We start from the raw sequence: 19958 nt of genomic DNA, 5'->3' as shown, positions 1-19958 counted from the left end.
GGTATAAACACAATTTAGCAATGTGAGTCTCCAACCCTTATATTAAAGCTTAGCTCAAGCTTTCACAGTACCGGTGGTAGTGAAGGTTGAGGTGGCAGTAACTGTGGCTGTTGCATAAACCGTGACTGTCTTGATAAGACCATGATGACTGGTTGGTTTATCAGTTGGTTTTGTATCAGGTTTATCTGAAGTTTGAGGAGGAACTGGTGTGGTTGAGCTTTTTTTGGTGGAAGTACTCGAAGTCGTCTCAGTTGTTGAAGTTGGTTCTGGTTGATCAACTCCTGGAATACCTGGGATTGATTTACATGGTTTACATTCTGCTGGCATGCCTGCATTTGGTGGAGGACCATTGTATTGCACTGCACCCAAGTAAATTCCTGGTAAACCTCTGCTAGTGTCACTGACAATCTGGAACTTGGTGTAGTCGTATCCAGTACCAATTTCAAAGTTTTGAGTGTACAATCCAACGTACAAAGTTAAGATACCATCTCTAGCGTTGTATGCCCATGGAAGTCTTCCTGAAACTGGAGAGGATAAAGTTGCAGTCAAACCAATTTTGTTGGCCATACCGTTGTATGTTCCAAAACCTCTAACATGGAAGGTTTGTGGATTGTTAATCGATCCAACTGCCATGATCGATGTCTCACCACCATTCAAGTAAAAGATTTCACCCTCGGAGATTTGTAAATTGGTATTCATAAAGTAGAATGAAGCTTTACCTTGAGCAGTAACACAACCCGATCCTAACATACCGGTAAGCTGTTTCCAATTTTGATTGGTGAAACAAATTTGTCCATTATTGACCATTGTTTTTCCATCGTAACCCAAATAAGTGTAACTATCACTCTTCATCACTTGGTAGAAGTGCATAAACCCATTGTTGTGGAAGTCCGGTGCCTTTATCCAACTTTCCATAGAACCTTGACCGGAAGCAGCAAAAAACAAATCACCGTTGTTTTCAAACTTGTTACCCATAATCTTGAAGATGTAGCCGGAAGCACCTTTGATTGCATTGAAGGAGACAACACCATTGTTGACAAAACCATAAATTGAATCGTACAAGGTAGCTGACAAGGTGATACTTGGTGTGACGACTGAAGCATAGAGACCAGCATTTTTATCAACCTGAATGTTTCCATGGAAATCTGTCGCAGCATTGTTGATGATAGACCAAATGGCTCCCGAATGAATGTGGACATCTCCATTACCGACATATTGGGAGCCCCAATCGACAGTGTTACCACCTTGGAAGTCTCTACCCCATGCGGTGGCAACCAAGAGCCACAACAAAACCTGAGCTTTCAATAAAACTTGCATTAGTGGAAAATTGAATGGACTAAACTTACTTGATGAAAGAGTTGCAAACTAAGTTGAATTCAATTAATATTCTCTTGTGGTAAAATTCTCTTTTCAAGATTGAAATTCTGGAAGAATTCAAGGTCTATTTATACATTTCTGGCAAGGGTGGCGTTGCGACATTCCGTATGTAGGTGACATTACAACTTGAGTGTCTAGAAAGCCAACACTTGATCGTAAATGTTACAGCACCAAAAAAAGCCGGATGACTGGCTTTGAAAATTTAGATTTTGCATTGAACCTGAATGCAAATTGTAGCCGCTACTAAACTCTGGTTTTTTCGTAAATATAACCACGCATAAGGGGCCTTATATGCTCTAAGTGTAAAATTGAATATGATATGATATGTATCTTCTGCACTGGCATCTTCAGCTTTAACGTCAAATGGTATCTCCAACCTTTGTCGAGCTTGTGGGTTCTTGAAAATTAGCCAGCATGTAAAGTGGCACCAAAAATGCAGAACCCCGTCACAAAAGGTGCCGTTTTGTTTGACTCCGCCCTCGAAAGCCGGGGCTGTTTATTTGTTAACTTCAGCCAAACGCCCTGAGTTCATGTACATTCTTGCATTTTCCACTCCAACTAATACGTCCTAGTATGTACATCGAAATTTGCCTCAATCAAAATAATTGCACTGGACAATGAATTTGTAAACAAAATATGAAACCTCGTCAATCTAACAATCTTTAGAAAGTACTATAAATATCCCTCCCAATAGGTTGTGGATTTAGTACCTCCTTACTTCTCATTAGACACACGACATGACTTCTTTCTTGAGAAAACGTGTGGTCAAAGTACTATATCTTTGATGAAATCGCATATGATGAATTTTTGGTTTCGCGACTACTTCTCTCTTTACATGCATTAGCAACAAGATGTAAATAATGCACGAATGGTAGTTGTTTTGTTTTCTGTTCCCTTTTCTTTTTTTTTTTGTTTGGCGACAGAGGGCATATGGCAAGACTGTCTCAATGCGAGCCAAAAGGGTACAACTCAAACAGTAACACTGTCGCAGGCAAAGACAATAGTACATAGGCAGCTTGTTCTCAATACACGGATTGCGTAGACTTGGTGCTCAGTGCATAAAACGATAACATGGGCAAAAAACGTAGTTTTTATTTTATAGTCCATAATATTGCAGCGTGATAGTATAGAATTGAGCTTGAATACCTCAAACAGATAATGAAGCTCTATGAGGCCCTCTCGTTCAGACATTGTTACGCGTTGCCTCATTTAGCACCTTCCATCCAAACAATGTAGCTTTGATGTGAAATGAGAAAATACCAGTCACTAGATAGTATGGTGATTCTCCAGAGCATATAGTGATGTAGTATTTTTCTATACGATATAAACACTACTTGACCTAGGCATACACACAATTCAGCAATGTGAGTTTTTAGGTCCATAAATCAAAGCTCTGCTCATCCTCTTACAGTACCAGTGGTGGTGAAGGTTGAGGTGGCAGTAACTGTGGCTGTAGCATAAACAGTGACTGTCTTGATAAGGCCAGGGGCACCGGAAGTTTGAGGAGGAATTGGTGGGGTTGAAATTGGTTTAGTGGATGTGCTTGGGGCTGTCTCAATTGAATAAGATGTTGCTGGTGGCTTATCGATACCTGGAATACCTGGTATTGATTTACATGGCTTACACTCTGCTGGCACACCTGGGTTTGGTGGTGGACCGTTGTATTGCACTGCACCCAAGTAGATTCCTGGTATTCCTCTACTAGTGTCACTGACAATTTGGAACTTGGTAAAGTCATATCCAGTACCAATTTCAAAGTTTTGAGTGTACAATCCAACGTACAATGTCAAAATACCATCTCTTGCATTGTAAGACCATGGACTTTTTCCTGACACAGGCGATGATAAAGTTGCAGTCAAACCGATCTTGTTTGCAATACCATTCTTATCGGTTCCAAATCCTCTGACGTGGAAGGTCTGGGGGTCATTGATTGATCCAACAGCCATGATGGAAGTTTCACCATTAGTCAAGTACAAGATTTCGTCTTCTGAAATCTTCAAAGCGGTGTTCATAAAGTAGAACGATGATTTACCTTGAGCAGTAACACAACCTGATCCCAACATACCAGAGAGTTGGTACCAGTTTTGATTAGTGAAACAAACTTGACCATTGTTTACAACTGTTTTACCATGGTAACCTAAGTAAGCATAACTATCACTCTTCATCTTTTGATAAATATGGATCAACCCATTGTTGTGCCAGTCGAGCCCTTTAATACCACTAGCAACAGAACCTTCACCCGAAGCAGAAAAGAACAAGTCACCGTTGTTCTCAAACCTGTTACCCATAATCCAAAATGAGTATCCAGGAGCACCCTTGATTGCGTTGAAAGAGACAACACCATTGTTGACAAATCCATAGATCAGATCATATAAGGTAGCAGATAAAGCAACACTTGGAGTGACACTGGAAACATAAAGACCGGCATTTGAATCGACCTGAATGTTTCCATGGAAATCTGAAGCAGCATTGTTGATGATAGACCAAATGGCTCCCGAATGAATGTGGACATCTCCATTACCAACATTTTGAGTACCCCAATCGACAGTGTTACCACCTTGGAAGTCTCTACCCCATGCGGTGGCAACCAAGAGCCACAACAAAACCTGAGCTTTCAATAAAACTTGCATTAGTGAAAAATTGAATGGACTAAACTTGCTTGGTATAAACGAAAGTGTTGCAAGTTAAGTTGAAGTAAGCAACTATTTCAATCAAAACTCTCTTTCTCAAGATTTCAGTTCTGGATAAATTCGAAGGCTTTTTATACACTTTTGGAAAGTATGGTGTTGGCACCTTGTGTAGAAGAATCTTCTTAACTTGAGTGTTTATTGAACCATTACTGGGCTCATAACCATAGGCAAACCCAGGAACCGGGTGATAGGATTCGTGTTTGAGAATTTTGCAATCAAAAAAAAAAGCTGCAAGGGTTAGACGTTGAAAATCCTAAGCAGTTGGTGAAATAAAATCACGCGTATCCGGAAACAGCTAACAAAGATAACCCTGAGAGCAAGAGCGTTCTTCACCAAGTATGCCAAGTAAGTATCTTGATAAACACGAATCCACAATAGCCAGTCTACTCCAACAAGTTGATCTAGAGTGGTATCGGACGAAGTGAGGCGTTTCCGAATGGGAACAACTAGTGTTGAGTTCATCTTCGAGACTTGTATACACCAAATATTTTTTGTTCGGTTGCATATGTACGCCCTATGCACATTCTTTCTCGAAATAGACCACAAATACGTCCCTGCATACGCGGCGGAAAGTTGCTTCCACAGAGTGCATCGAGTCCAACCATATATTGTAAACAAATCGGAATGGCAGCTGTAGGAACATTAAAAGGCAACAAGCCTTGATTCTGTATCTATGAGACCCACCTCATGATAATTCACCATCAACAACCACTTTTGCTTGGCAAAAGTAGCAAATATGTCCTCGATCAACAAGCAGAGGTGAATGACATGTGTTTTGTTTCTCAGCTTATGTATTCATGTTTCCACAGTTACCTGAAAGTGATACACGTTCAATGGGACGGTTTTGTTTTAGGGCATGGAATTGCAGCGAAGCTTCGATATGGGCAGATTTTGAATGCGTGAGAAAGAATTGCTGGTGATATATTTGGCATGAATACCCGAGGCATAAGCACTGTATTTTCTAAGGCGTTTCTATATTTGCACAACGTCCTTTTCTTTTGTTCACCAATTCCATATTATCTTTTGCCGTTTCTTGAATGCATGGCAGCCAAAAAAGGTAGCAAAATAGCCGAATTGGATGATGTTTATACCATCTTACGATGATTGTTTCGTTACACTACCTGTGGTGGTATACTATTAAGGTTTTCATTTTACTAGTTGTAGGGTAGCTATTTGTAGCAGGATTGTATTGGGTTGGATATTGAATAAGTCGACTGAGAATGCACAAGGGAATGCTGCTGAAGAATTATTACAAGTATCGAAGACTGTCGCTACCGGTTCCCTGTTGTATTTGTTTTGTGTCATTCGTTTGAACTCGTGAAAAAAGAACTCTTGAAGAAGTTTACGAACGAAAACATGTATCTGCATCAATTTGCCTCCCTCAAGGGTCTTAATAGAACGTGTGCGAGGGAAAAAAATAAAAAAAAAGAAGAAGTAACATAACAAAAAGGGAGAGAGTCACCTTGTTGTGTACTTTGAATTTTACGTTCAGAGACTCAAGATAGTGTACATGCTTACGGAATACACAACTATCTTGCAATAATAGATCCCAAAGTAAATGTTTGCAGCGCAATGAACAGAATTGATCATGATTTCACCCGAAAGTAACCATTCAATATGTAGAGGGTATCTATTCACCGTTACAACGTTGATCGACGCTGCCCTACAAATCTGGAATCGTAAGATTAGCTGTTTTTTTTTTTACGAACTTCTATGTACCTATTTATGCATCTCTATGGAGTGCCATTGTTTCATGACAAAATGCAACAGAATGAGAAACCAGATGCCAAGAGTTTTTTATACCAGTGCATTGCATGAACAGGGCTACCGCTCAAGAAGGAAACGAAGTTACTGTTTTTTGACAGATTGACAGATGCAATTTTCAGTACACACTCTTGCACAATGTCGCCACATTCTTTTCCCTTTGGCTCGTGTGCAAAGCAAGTGGCCCAATAAATAAATGACCCTTTGCAAAACATTGCCGCAGGATCTTTACCAAACTGTCCAGCTCTACGTTCTAGCGGACCTAGTAATCTCATTTAGTCCATACAGTTATTGCTTTAACCAAGCTAGTCTGGTTGGAGCCACTGAGAAATCGGTAGGTGACAGTTCCCTTGTTTGTTGAAAAGTGGTCAGCAAAAAGGTTATACGAAATGAAAAGAAGATGTAACCTGCTAAATGGTTGTGTCCTATGTCATGACAAAGTGCAACCACCAAAAGAAAGTTCTCGGTGTAACAAGGGGCACTTTGTTAGATACACTTGGTACTCATGACCCTGTTTATATTGAGTTTGTCCTACGAAGAAAGAAGTATGTTACTTGTAATACTGTGAAAGTTTCAATGCCAAGTAGTTGTTCAATTGCTTTGGGTGTCTGTCTCCAGGCACTTGTTGGCGAACTTTAGCGATCAATTAGTGAAAGCTGGATCACAACGTCTAAAGAATTATGAGCATACCATTCTATCCCTTCCCCGCGGTTCCGTATGGATCCTCTATGCTCATCGTGTTTAAGTGTTTCCTAATGCCTCTCATAGTGCAGATTCAAAACTATGGAACAAGGTCCCGGAGGTATACAACCGAGATGAATGGTTCGGAGACTGAACTCCGACTAAAATAGTTATACAATGTGTATTATGTAAGTTGTTATGTAATGATTGTGTGCGTAGGAGTCAAAAAAAAAAAAGAGAAGAGAACATTGTGTTGAGTCTAACTTCGGCGATTTCCACATGTATGCACCCCACAATTTTTCATTGCCGAGTGATGACCAAATACAAACCATAACAAATATATCTAGTGCATCGTTTGAGATGCAGTAGTAATCGCGGTGGGAACAACAAAAGTAATAGAAGTAGCTACACCCTTCACCTCTCTATTCGCGTTCAACTGCAATCAACAGTACAATACATTCTTATTGTCCAATTTATTGTTATCTATTTCATCGTTTGTGTATCAAAAACTTTTCATCAAATTTCAAATTTTTCATCCCACAAGAGGGAAACGTTTACTTTTATAATCCACACGACAATAGATTTCAAATCTCGCACCACCACAACGTGTAATTCACGCTACAGCGAATACATCTGTCATTTTTACTGCTTGAAAGTCATTGATTGTTTTAAAGAAGTATAAATTTTAGACTAAACATCAACATACATATATCGTCCCAATCATTCATTTTTGCTTTTTTTTTTTTGGAAAAATCATTACCAATCACGTTCACTAAGGGCTAATAACAATTCCGTACTATAATAAACTCACCTGTTTTCTTATTAGTCCGATTTCCTTTCCCCTCATCAAATCGTTCACGCCAAAAGTCTAATCTTTTCCCACAATAAAGTCCTGGTTTTTAGGTTTTCTTTTGCAAATCCAAAAACCTTACTGATTGTTGCAGATTTCATTCATTCCTATTTCAGTCCCGCTTTATCCTACATATTTTCAAAATAAGATCAGCAAACATGAGACCAGTTACTATTTCAACCAAATTTCAACTTCAACCATTCGGTATGGCTACTCGTATCAATAATATGCTACCGCCCACTTGCAGCACCAGCAGCACTAACAACTGCATCATTAACAGCAACAGCATTGGTTATCGTTTCAAATCAACCTTCACTCCCGCTGAACCATTAAACGTCCATGATTTGAATGAACTGACAGTCAAAGCTCAATATGCCGTGAGAGGGAAAATCCCAATTATTGCTGATGGATTAAGTGAATTGATTAGAAAATCACCCACTAGTCATGGATTGCCATTTAACAAAATTGTGAATGCCAATATTGGAAATCCCCAACAATTGGATCAAAAACCTTTGACGTGGTATAGACAAGTGTTGTCCATTTTGCAGTATCCTGAACTATTGAGTGAAGAACTGGGTGCGAAGTTTCCTGCCGACGTTAAGCAAAGAGCAAAGGTAATTTTGGATAATGTTGGATCCATCGGTGCCTACTCACTGTCTCAAGGTGCTGCTTATTTCAGGCAATCAATTGCAGAGTTTATCACAAAGAGAGACGGCGGAGAGTTTTCTTCAAACGCCAATGATATCTTTTTAACTTCAGGGGCCTCAGCCGCTGTATCTTATTTATTACAAATTTTGTCACAAGACCAAAACTCAGGTTTCTTGATTCCTATTCCACAATATCCATTGTATACTGCCACTATTGCTTTGAATAATGCTCAACCCATTGGTTATTATTTGGACGAATCGAAAGGCTGGGCAACCAACCCACAAGAAATTCGTCAATTGATTGAAGAGAGTACTGCAAAGGGAATTAAAGTTAAAGCATTGGTTGTAATCAATCCTGGTAATCCAACGGGAGCAATTTTGTCGCGTGAGGATATAGTTGAGCTTATTTCCATTGCTGCTGAACATGGTATTGTATTGATTGCTGATGAAGTTTACCAAGAAAATGTTTTCAGTGGGGAATTTTATTCCTTCAAGCGTGTTTTGTCAGAGTTGAAAGAGAAGCACCACAACTTGTACAAAAATGTTCAATTGGCTTCATTACATTCGACATCTAAAGGTGTTAGTGGCGAATGTGGGCAGCGTGGAGGCTACATGGAACTTGTTGGTTTTAAATCTGATGTTAAGGATATCATTTTCAAATTGGCATCGATAAACTTGTGTTCAGTTGTTTCGGGACAAGCTATGGTTGAATTGATGGTGAACCCACCTAAGAAGGGTGACGAATCTTATGATCTTTACGTTGAAGAAACAAGCACCATATTTGACAATTTAAAAACAAGGGCTAAAGCACTTTATGAAGCCTTTTCGAATATGGAAGACGTGTCAGTTGATAAACCACAAGGGGCAATGTATCTTTTCCCAAGTCTCAACTTTGATCCCAAAGTTTATCATAAATTATTTTCCAGAGCCAAGAATTCGAATCTTGAAATTGATGATTTGTATTGTATTGAACTTTTGGAAAATACTGGTATTTGTTGTGTTCCAGGAAATGGATTTGGACAAAAGCCAGGCACCTACCATTTAAGAACTACATTTTTACCGCCAGGTGAAGAATGGATTGAGAGATGGGGTAAGTTTCACAAAGAGTTTGTTAAAAAGTACAAGGATACTTCTGTTGCATGAGCATTGTATAAACATAAGTAGCTATTGTGTATATGCATAATGAGAAAATGTAATCCTTATCTATATAAGTTTCCTAATGTAATGGACTTTATTACCGTGTAATCATCCATTCCATGAAGTGAACCTTCTCTTCCAAATCCTGACTCCTTGATACCACCAAATGGCAAACTAGCATCAGTAAACAATCCTGTATTTACACTAACCATACCAACATCCAAAAACTCAGACATATACCATGCATTGTTTAACGATTCACTAAACACATATGAGGCCAAACCATATGGAGTGTCATTACACAACTTGACAACTTCCTCACGGGTTTCAAATTTTGCAATTGCTGCCAACGGACCAAAAGTTTCTTCATGAAATACTTGAGCATCGTTTGGAGTATTGTACACAACCGCAGGTGCATAAAAGTGTTTGCCCAACTCGGGCATTCTGCCACCTTTAACCAAAACATCCGCACCTTTTGAGATTGCGTCATTGAAATGCTCTTCAACTTTAGCCACTGCTTTGGCATTAATTAAACAACCATGGGTGACATCTGGATCAACACCATTACCAATTTTGAATTCTTCAGTCTTTTTAGCAAATTCTTGACAAAACTTGTCATAGATTCCACTTTGAACGTATACTCTATTAGCACAAACACAAGTTTGACCCAAAGATCTAAACTTGGATGCAATTGATTGACTTACAGCAAGTTCTAAATCGGCATCATCAAAAACAATAATTGGTGCATTACCTCCCAATTCCATTGAAAGTTTCTTTAAAGTCAGAGCACTTTGTTTCATGAGCAATTTACCCACAGGAGTCGACCCTGTAAAACTAACTTTTTTAATTTTGGGACTTTCGCAAATTTTCAAACCAACCATTGGAGTAGATTCAACTGATGCCAAAACCACATTGAAAACACCAGGTGGAAACCCTGCTTCTCTTGCCAAGTAAGCAAGTGCCAATGAACTCAAGGGAGTTTGAGCATCTGGTTTCAAGATGCAAGTACATCCAACTGCCCAAGCAGGTGCTGCTTTTCTTGATCCCATTGCTGAGGGGAAATTAAAAGGACATAATAACCCAACTGGCCCAATCGGTTGTCTCAATGTAATGACTTTGTTGTTTGGGTTTGAAGTTTGAATGGTTTCACCATAATTTCTCTTGGCTTCTTCACTAAACCATTCAAAATATGATGCAGCATACTTGATTTCACCTTTGGCATCAACAAGACTCTTACCGCATTCTAAAGTGATCAACATGGCCAAATCATCCAAGTTTTCAATCATCAAGTCATACAATTTGCGCAACATTTTGGCTCTATCGTATGAATTTGTTTGTTTGAAAGTTTGGAAAGCACGATGACATGATTCAATAGCAGCATCAATTTCTCCTTCTGTTTGCACTGGTAACTCAGCAAGAACTTCTTCTGTAGCAGGGTTAGTTACAGTGAATGTTTTTCCAGATCCGGTTGTTTCAACGAATTCGTTATCGACAAATGGTCTTGTTTGGAACAAGTTCTTGTTGGCCAATTGAGGTGGTGCTTGATTGATTGACATTGTTTAAATGAGAAAGTCCAATGTGGTAGAAAGATTCTCAAGTTCCAATGCAGCTGGTGAAAGAAACTTTGATTACTTCAGTGGTATGACGAATTTGGACTAAAAGTATCAGTCCATCATTTTCTAATGCAATATTTCTGCATGTCGGGGGTTTTTATATAAATTTTTCAAATCGCTTAAAAAAAAAAAAAATAACGGTTTTAGCGCGAATCAAGACCACATTGGGAAATTTCGCGCTAAAGAAAGGCAACGCAAAGAACAAGTCCAAAAACGCGAACGTTCTAAGTTCGAGTTAGGAAGAAGCAAATGTGCCATAACTTCATGACCTGGAATCACTACAATTTCCAGCTAAAATAGATGACAGAAGGATTAGAACTATTGATGTGATTTGTTAGTATGGGGTTGATGTGGGTGGCATCTTATCTTGAAGAAATCGGCTCTTGCGTTCATGGGAGAAATCAAGTACGTAGTATGAATGACACGCAAAGAACACATTCACGGCAAGGAGAGATCCCGCTTTATTTTTTGGGGAAGACGAATACGCCACATGCCAAATACGTGAATCACTTAACCCAGTCAACTTAAGTAGCATTACCACTGATATAATTAGAGCCACTGGATGCAAGGGTGGCAAAAGGATTTGTGGCAAACATTGTAGGAGGAGCAACATGAAGTTGTAGCTGAGCTAGAAAACATTTTATTACAAAGTTGAGTTGAAGTGTGTGGATCGCACCATCATTCAAACACTTTGCGTAATTCGGAGTTTATAAGGATCGGAGTTCCTCGCAATTCTATCTCCGAAAGTTTACGTTCTCGGTTTAAGCGAGTGTTAACAACCGATTTTCGGTACATTGGCCCATACTCACACAATTTGAGTCTCTTCTTTCTACACCAACAAAATCGGCAGCAATAATTCAGCTTATCTGTTTGGTGGTACTAGACCCGTTGTGTCTAGATGTGATTGTCGGTTAGGCTTTCTTCCTCCAACATGGATAAGCAATGAAATGCCTTTTTCCACGATGCACTACCCCCCCCCCCCCCACATTTTTCACTTTAGTTTCCCTGGCGTTCTTGCCACATCATTGTTATGAAACTTCTTCTACTCATGTCCTTTTCTTGTTACTTTTTCTAGGATCTAATGCAGCTTAGATCTTGACAGGATTACACAAGTTGCTAATAAACGGAAAAGCTAAAAAGAAAAAAACTCTAAAAAAAGCTTTCAACCTCGGTGCCGAGTAAACTGCACCATAAAATCCCGCTTTGTATTTTGATACCAGAATATGAGTGACTGAATGACCCAAAACTATGCACTTCTGTGTAAGGAAACTTCATATATAACGTATATGCACACTTACCAGCATCAACAGTAAAAACCATATCAGAGTATTGCATGTATATATGTATATATTTGGTACATACTACATATAGTGTTGATGTCGGTTTCACCTCGGCCCCTTCTTTAGAATCGAACCCTCCCCATTGTTTTTTTTTTTTCTCTTTTCAAAGCCGTTATGAGGCATTTCCAACGTCTTTTTCCTTTTTGCAAGGAACTGACGACTAACCCTCTACCATCCAAGAAATCATAAAATAGAAATTTGTTGGAAACAGCAAATTTACGATCAAGCTAAATACGACACCATTCAATATGCAACATTTACTTTCCCTAAGTGGATGGAAATCCATTTAAAAAATGATTCCAATCTACGTCAATAGCAACACCCGGAGGAAATGAAAAGACGGAGTTAATTTGATTTTTTTGTTTCTTTCTTTTTTTTAGACCGCAAATTCCGATCTCTCTTGTTTAACTCGTCTTGCATGATGATGATGATGATGATAATAATAAATGCAAAGAGATGGATGCTGTTCCCACCAAGAAACAATTTTTCACTTTGTTGAGTCGTGAGTTTTTGACCGATCCCAAAAAAGCAAAAGTTGATTGTTACCGACTAACTGTACTAATTGTTACTATCATTCACACACTTTGCACTCTTTATATTTACTATATGAAGGAATGGTTATCTAGTTAGTCATTGAAAAACAAAAAGGATTTCAAACAAACGAAATAAAATAAAACAAACTAGTGTTTTCTAATAAATGGGTATTGTGATAGGAAGGTTTGCATCTCTTTAACTATTTTCTATTTTTATTTTTCATGTGCATTGGAGAGAGGGTATGCAATTTTGTATATAAAAACATATAGACTTGTACATCTGTACCTATATATAGAGAAAGCAAAGTACTCATTTCACTGTATTCGTCTACTTCCCCCATAAAACCAATTTTATACAAGATAGGCAATGATTGTTGTTAAACAAACCAAATCACTACTAAATAAAATTATCCCAGATGCTGTCAACCCTTTGTCGGGAACAGACTCAACGACAACTAAAACAAATCCAAACATAATATCACGAAACAGGGGGTACCTGTCATCCCATCATGCAAATAATGATCTACTGCGCAGTGGCAGTATAGGACGCAAGAATAGCACCAACAAACTGAAAAGTCGTAGCAGTCGTCATCAACGAAGTCCTTCTCCCTTAGGAGCTGATGCTACTGCTGATGCTACTGCTACTGCTGATGCTACTGCTACTGCTGCTGCTACTACCGCTTATGCCAAATCCAAAACTATCGATGACGAGGCCAGGCCCCATGGGCAGAAGGAGGTAGCCATACAATCAAAGAACAACAACTTCAATAAGCAAGAACTAAACTCATTAGAATGGGTATTGATATGTATTATTGTGTTGCTTATTTTCATAATGTACATGATTACCTGAGATGAGATGATAGCCTTAACTGATGAATAAAAGATGAGTCCTTTAGCAATGTTTGCTTTTGAAAGTCCTATCTAAATCTCATGTTATCTCATTGTCGTACAAACTTTGTTATTCAATAAAACTTCTGAATATGAAAAAGAAATAAAGAAGAAGCGTTGGTGTTTAGCTGTGTGGTTCAACTGATGTCAGTTCACCCTTATGCTCTCCCCCGTTGCGAATTTCATCTTTTCCGTATACAATTTGACAGTGAGGAGTGGGAGGGGGGGGGCAACGCACGAAAAACTTGCTATGTTTGACCATGAGATGCTATGTTTCATTGGGTAACCTCAAAGATCAATGCTATTCACCGGCCGGGATCAATCTACAATGTTGCTGAATGCCACGTTTGTCTTGTTAGAAACTGAAATGGAATTTTAAGAGAAGAAATTAGAATATTTGGAGTCATTTAATAAATGACGTAGCTATTCAAGAGGAGAAAATTTTTTGCTCCCTTGAGATTGGGTAGTTTTATCAGCTTCTGTTGGCTAGTTTGGGAATAAACCTTGGGAATATTTCAAGGTGGGGCTATTACCAGACGTTCGGAGACAATGGAGATACGATGGAAGTAGAAAGTCGGGGGCGAGGTGGCAGCTTGGAAAGTTGTACGATGCTAAATTACTCAAGGGTTGGGGGCCCAATAATGAATGTATTATGATGTTAGCATATTCAATATTCTGCAATGTCAATTTATCTATATTTGTATCAATTCCCTTACTCTCTAATGTTGTAGCTTGAAAATATATCGATAGCTCTTATCTGTTTCAGTTTTAGAACCTCCAACACTAGCATTAGTATTGTGGTACAGCATTGGACGATTGTTGAGGTAGATAAACCATGAAAGAATTGTTGTATACTTTTCGTTTCCTGCTGTTGGTTCTTTATAGGTATGTAAACTCCTCAACAAATATTATAGGATCCAGAATTAAGTGTCCCACGAGCGTACACTGATAATTGGTAACGTAACACCTTCTTGAAGGGGGTCTATCATTTCAACCGTGGCCCTCTCTTTCAGCCATTCAACCAATAATATGCAAGGTCTGGGATCTCAAGCCAATGCCAGCAGAAACAGATTGACCCGTCAGTTGTAGAAACCTCGATTTACTTACCAACCCAAGCACATTGGTGGTAGCTATGTTTGTGGAGGTGATACAATAATACATATGTCTTGTACATCTATGATATATATGGGTTTGGGGTATTTGTGATTTAATGGTAACATATTACTCAGTGTAGTTTATTGCGTCGGCTGTCGATATTACATATCAAGTCATGCTGCTGAGTTGGAGATGATTGTAAGTTTGAGTTGTTAGCATTCCCACAAGGATTAGTTCTGCCGAAAATGGGGTTGTGCGATTATTTTGCAGATAATTGGCGCTTAAAAAAAGAAATTTTGCCAAAAAGCAACGGATGAACGCAAGATCACAACGAGCTAATGTGTGTTCGAGAGCTATTTACATGATATCTGTGAGAAAGCCTGTCACTTAAAACTGAGTCACTTGAGCTGCGGCCTGCTGGGAAAACCCCTGTTCAGGTTTGCACCAACTTGCCTCGGCGTGGAAAATCCAGTCTAATCCAAATATGTACTCCTCACTTGGTTGCCAAAACTGGATTCCCATACGCGGACGACACGAAATTGATGCCTAATAGGACAGTTGACTATGTCAACGTCTCATGGTCATGGGATTTTGGATATTGTCATTATTGTACCATTCCTATTCGAGTTTAAATTGCCAATTTGAAGGGTACTACCCTTTGAAGCATGTTTTGTTGTATAACAAAACCATCCTTGTTTATTTTTTATGTACAGTTGTGAGGATTTGTAAAGAGTATCTGATCTTGTGGCAAAAGTGCGACGGCTTTTTCTATTCTAGATTGATTTATCCATTTGCACAGAACATTGTCGAACTTGAGAACAATGAATATGATTTATGACGCGCCCATATTGAGTAGAATGTGGGCTATACTTTATGCTTTATGTTTTATGTAATGTATATACTGTATATTATGTAGAGGTAAAATAACAACATATTAAAATAAATAAAAAAATAAAATTTTAAGTAATATTGCGCGCAATTGTTTATTAAAAAAAAAAAATGTACCATTTTCTTTACTGTTGGTAGCATGTAATGAATATGACTGTTTTACACCAAAATTACAAGACACCATCTGATACAAGGACTACTACTACCATTACTACTAGTACCGCTGCTAGCTCACTTGTATCGTTTTGGTATTACCAAATCGGTTTCATTTATAGTGCAAACTTTTGTCCATTTTTATGTAATATCAATCGACCACTAAGACACAATGGCTTATTGTCTTTGATATATTCTTTTATACAATGCACTTGCATATAATAATAATACACCCTGTAGTATATACAGGCACAACTATCCCCTCGCTAAGCCTCTCTCTCTCTCTATCTCTCGTTCTGCTACTACTAGTTACTATCTCGACCACGGAACAAAAGCCACCCCTTTCAGTTGAGATCTTCTTTGTTTTTTTACTATTTTCTATTCTTCTGCTAATTTGTCGATATATATAAATATATGTATATAGGTATAACTCTGTGACTATATCCTTTCTTCTTTCAATATTTTACAGACAGCTGAAAGCTATAACAGAATTACAACAGTCCAAGCTCACACTACCCTTTCGCTTACAATCTCATCATTATCACATTCATTTCATAGCTAGTTAACATCAACTATATTCTTTCCCAAAAAATGAAGGTTCCCATGTTCATTATCATCTTATTGGCTACACTCTTGGCACCTCCTGTTATTGCGGATTTGGAAGTTACCTCGCCAGAGGAAGGAGACAAAATATCTGGTTCATCTGGTAAGGCTCGTATCAAGGTGAATTGGAAAGATACAGATTCAGACTCGGATTTTTCGGTGGAGAATATCAAGTTATACACTCTTTCATTGTGTACAAATGGCTCACCTATTCAATGTTTGGATCCCACAATCAAAGGAGAAAAATACACCTCAAATACAGCTACTGTCTCAGTTGAACAGAACGATGTACCAAGTGGTTACTATTTCATACAAATTTACACTGAGTTCAAGGATGGTAGTACTGGTATTGTTTATACACCGAGGTTTAGGCTCACTGATATGGAGGGGCCCACGGGGACGCTTGTTGTTACTGTGACTGGAGACTCGCCAGAGGGTCAAACATCTGCATCTGAATCAACTGGTGCTGATATTTCAAAGAGTTTTACAGTACCATACACACTACAAACAGGAAGTACGAGATACGCACCAATGCAAATGCAACCAGGATCTACTGTTACCGCCACCACGTGGACAAGAAAGTTTCCAACAAGTGCAGTCACATATTACTCAACTAGACACACGAAACCCGTAGTGCACTCAACTATAACTCCTGGTTGGAGTTATACAGCTAGTTCGGAAGTCAATTGGGCAACTGTTGCTCCTTATCCAACAAATTGGTATGCTGCAAGTGGAAGAAAGCTCAGTAAAGCTAGCATCACAGCCACAAAGAAAAGAAAAAGATGGATAGAGTAAAGTCTTTTGGGTCGGAAAGGGACCTAGTTGTTGACGAGACTGTTTTGTTGGGTTTCTTCTTGGGGGAGGTGTTTTATGGAGTGCTGCATTCCAAAGTCTCTTCAAAACATCACAGAGATATGGTAGCTTGAGTTGCATAGCTAGTGTAGAGAAATCCATTGATAAAAGCCCCACTACATTTGATTGTAACCTTTGCCTTTGGTTTGGTTGGAGCTCACAACCATGAACGTTGTGTGATATTTGGCAACCTTTTGACATTATTTACGCGTGTCACTTGTGTTGCAAATTTCCTGTATATAACTGGACCATTGATTGAAAGGACAAGAAGCCGAGACAAAATAACAACATTAACAGGAAAGACAAAGAAAAAAAAGTTTTGGTGAAACTCTCCTTTCCAAAACTTCCGAGCAAACATCATTGTCATAGAGATCGATATCTCATACGTCCACAACCATCATTACATATCACATAAACCTGGTATACAAGTTAGAACTCGACACTTTCGTTCTTAACCAACTAACCAAAGCTTGCTTGTACCTTTTGTTTGACTTTTTCGACTGATTTTTATTTTATTAAATTTTTTTTTTTTCCCAACACAGCCTTGTTTAAGAACTACACAACCAATAAATATGAAGTATCATTTGGCTATCCTCACTTTGTTGAGTTCGCTTCTTGCACCCGTTTTTGCAGATGTGGAAATCACATCACCAGAAGAAGGGGACAAGTTCTCTGGGTCATCAGGAAAAGCTACTATTATAGTCAAGTGGGACGATAATTCAGATTCAGACTCAGACATGTCATTAGATAACGTCAAATCTTATACGCTTTCATTGTGCACAAATGGTTCACCTATTCAATGTTTGGACCCCACAATCAAACAAAAAGAGATTACTTCAAATACAGCTACTGTCTCAGTTGAACAGAACGATGTACCAAGTGGTTATTACTTTATACAAGTGTACACTTTATTTACAAATGGTGGCTCAACAATCAACTACACGCCTAGATTCAGGTTGACTGATATGGAGGGAACTTCGGGAACTTTAGTTGTCACAGTGACGGGTGATCAACCAGGCGGTCAAACGTCGGGTTTTGGCCAAACTACTGGTTCTGATATTTCAAAGAGTTTTACAGTACCATACACACTACAAACAGGAAGGACGAGATACGCACCAATGCAAATGCAACCAGGATCTACCGTTACCGCCACCACGTGGACAAGAAAGTTTCCAACAAGTGCAGTCACATATTACTCAACTAAACACACGAAACCCGTAGTTCACTCAACTATAACTCCTGGTTGGAGTTATACAGCTAGTTCGGAAGTCAATTGGGCAACTGTTGCTCCTTATCCAACAAATTGGTATGCTGCAAGTGAAAGAAAGCTCAGTAAAGCTAGCATCACAGCCACAAAGAAAAGAAAAAGATGGATAGAGTAAGCCCTTGAATGTTGAGGCTTTCCAGATTAGTGAGGAAGGTAAATCTTAGACATTTCGTGTGTACGATGTGGCCATTTTCGCCAAAGTTTGTATTTTGAAAGAAACAAAGTTTACAGTTAATTGCTTGGTCTCGGCCACACTTTTATTGTACTTGAAAGATAACGATCAGATGAACGTTTAGTGTTGGAGTAAGTAGTTTGTAGAGTAACATTGTTGTTGCAGCCTCTTTCTTTTCAATGAAAGACCCTCTTTTCCAAAAAATATAGCCAACATAGTGCAAAAAACATACCTCGACTGCCATTCTTAAAACCGAATATTAAACGGAAATGAAACGTCTGCTATGCTCACTTTCCTCTCTACCCGATAGCTTGGGCCAAAGCCTTTTAGTGAATCAAATTAAAAGCAATGTGAGTATAACTTGATTTACTAATTTACAAGACATAGAGTTCGAAGATTTATCCACGAGACACCATGGTAAGATAAACCCTGGTTATCAGACCTGTTTGAGTTTACACGGAGGATCAGAGTCCGGCCTTTTACTTCTATTAAAATTGTGAAAACTCATGAAAAATAAATCAGTCAATTTCGCAGCAATTTCAATGAAAAGACTTTTTTGGGCAACAAATGCTCATTAACGATCATCGAAAATAACACGTTCAAACAGCATCTTTTAAGTGGTTACAATTCTTCTGTCATACTATTGATCTTAAAGAAGAGACGCAACAGCCACAAAATCAACGAATAAATCAATATTACAAGACGAAACTTTCAAGCATGTTTTTTGTAATTTATTTATTCCAAGGATTTTAGTTCTTGCTAGGGGTATAACCCCACCGGTCTTCATTGAATTTCTTATTTAGGAAATAAATGACATCCAATCAGGCGTGCTGCATCGAGCTACTAGCCAGCTATAAAGGATTGGACATTCCCACAAGGAAAAGGAAAAAGAAATACCTGAAGATAATAAGAAGAGAATCAATAATCAAATTATAGATTGAACTTACGACGCTATCACTGAGCAATCATTCAATACCCACAAGTATATATGATAATACACTTATCATCAAGTCTTGGTCTGACTTCAATCAAGAAGTACATGATCACATATGACAAACACCCCCTAACAAATACAAATTATAAAATTTAATTTTCTATGAACCCTTCCGTGACGACGACTTGTCAATCCAAACAAATTAGTTGGAGTCAAAACTTGCTCGAGCTCCGCATTCATAATCAGGCCTGTCAACAAGTTCTTGTGAATTGCCTGCGTGGCGAAATGGTTATCGCTTTTGACTTCTAATCAAAGGATTCCGGGTTCGAATCCCGGCGTGGGTTGAAACTTTCACTTTGCGGCTTTAGCTCACCTGGGAGAGCGTCAGACTGAAGATCTGGAGGTACTGTGTTCGAGCCACAGAAGCCGCATCTGTTTTTTTTTTTTGGAAGCTTTTGTTTTTAACTACATCCC

General features: G+C 38.7%; 7 protein-coding genes and 2 non-coding genes across 9 annotated transcripts; 6 read left to right on the top strand and 3 right to left on the bottom strand. All coding sequences in view use genetic code 12, as the record gives it.

The window, feature by feature from the left end:
• Window positions 1-54: 54 nt before the first annotated feature.
• Window positions 55-1317, bottom strand: CPAR2_404120 (uncharacterized protein; the record flags this gene model as incomplete). Its single annotated transcript, XM_036811321.1, has 1 exon — window positions 55-1317. The coding sequence occupies one exon, from the start codon at window positions 1315-1317 to the stop codon at window positions 55-57; it is 1263 nt and encodes a 420-aa protein (XP_036667771.1).
• Window positions 1318-2774: 1457 nt separating this feature from the next.
• Window positions 2775-4007, bottom strand: CPAR2_404110 (uncharacterized protein; the record flags this gene model as incomplete). The annotated part of the gene is made up of 1 exon (XM_036811320.1): window positions 2775-4007. The coding sequence occupies one exon, from the start codon at window positions 4005-4007 to the stop codon at window positions 2775-2777; it is 1233 nt and encodes a 410-aa protein (XP_036667770.1).
• Window positions 4008-7520: 3513 nt separating this feature from the next.
• Window positions 7521-9152, top strand: ALT1 (alanine transaminase; the record flags this gene model as incomplete). The annotated part of the gene is made up of 1 exon (XM_036811319.1): window positions 7521-9152. The coding sequence occupies one exon, from the start codon at window positions 7521-7523 to the stop codon at window positions 9150-9152; it is 1632 nt and encodes a 543-aa protein (XP_036667769.1).
• Window positions 9153-9208: 56 nt separating this feature from the next.
• On the bottom strand, window positions 9209-10702 carry CPAR2_404090 (succinate-semialdehyde dehydrogenase (NAD(P)(+)); the record flags this gene model as incomplete). The annotated part of the gene is made up of 1 exon (XM_036811318.1): window positions 9209-10702. The coding sequence occupies one exon, from the start codon at window positions 10700-10702 to the stop codon at window positions 9209-9211; it is 1494 nt and encodes a 497-aa protein (XP_036667768.1).
• Window positions 10703-12999: 2297 nt separating this feature from the next.
• On the top strand, window positions 13000-13482 carry CPAR2_404080 (uncharacterized protein; the record flags this gene model as incomplete). The annotated part of the gene is made up of 1 exon (XM_036811317.1): window positions 13000-13482. One exon carries the CDS (start codon window positions 13000-13002, stop codon window positions 13480-13482), a length of 483 nt encoding a protein of 160 aa, XP_036667767.1.
• Window positions 13483-16247: 2765 nt separating this feature from the next.
• CPAR2_404070 (uncharacterized protein) lies at window positions 16248-17054 on the top strand (the record flags this gene model as incomplete). The annotated part of the gene is made up of 1 exon (XM_036811316.1): window positions 16248-17054. The coding sequence occupies one exon, from the start codon at window positions 16248-16250 to the stop codon at window positions 17052-17054; it is 807 nt and encodes a 268-aa protein (XP_036667766.1).
• A 629-nt stretch (window positions 17055-17683) lies between these two features.
• Window positions 17684-18493, top strand: CPAR2_404060 (uncharacterized protein; the record flags this gene model as incomplete). The annotated part of the gene is made up of 1 exon (XM_036811315.1): window positions 17684-18493. The coding sequence occupies one exon, from the start codon at window positions 17684-17686 to the stop codon at window positions 18491-18493; it is 810 nt and encodes a 269-aa protein (XP_036667765.1).
• A 1262-nt stretch (window positions 18494-19755) lies between these two features.
• Window positions 19756-19828, top strand: CPAR2_t_cp_Arg(UCU)_76. Its single transcript has one exon. It is a non-coding gene; the product is annotated as a tRNA-Arg (tRNA).
• A 14-nt stretch (window positions 19829-19842) lies between these two features.
• Window positions 19843-19915, top strand: CPAR2_t_cp_Phe(GAA)_77. Its single transcript has one exon. It is a non-coding gene; the product is annotated as a tRNA-Phe (tRNA).
• The last annotated feature ends 43 nt before the right edge of the window (window positions 19916-19958 follow it).

Source organism: Candida parapsilosis, contig 006372 (genome assembly GCF_000182765.1).
Source record: "Candida parapsilosis strain CDC317 annotated contig 006372".
Classification (NCBI taxonomy): Eukaryota; Fungi; Ascomycota; class Pichiomycetes; order Serinales; family Debaryomycetaceae; genus Lodderomyces; species Lodderomyces parapsilosis.
This window is presented reverse-complemented; position numbering and strand designations above follow the sequence as displayed.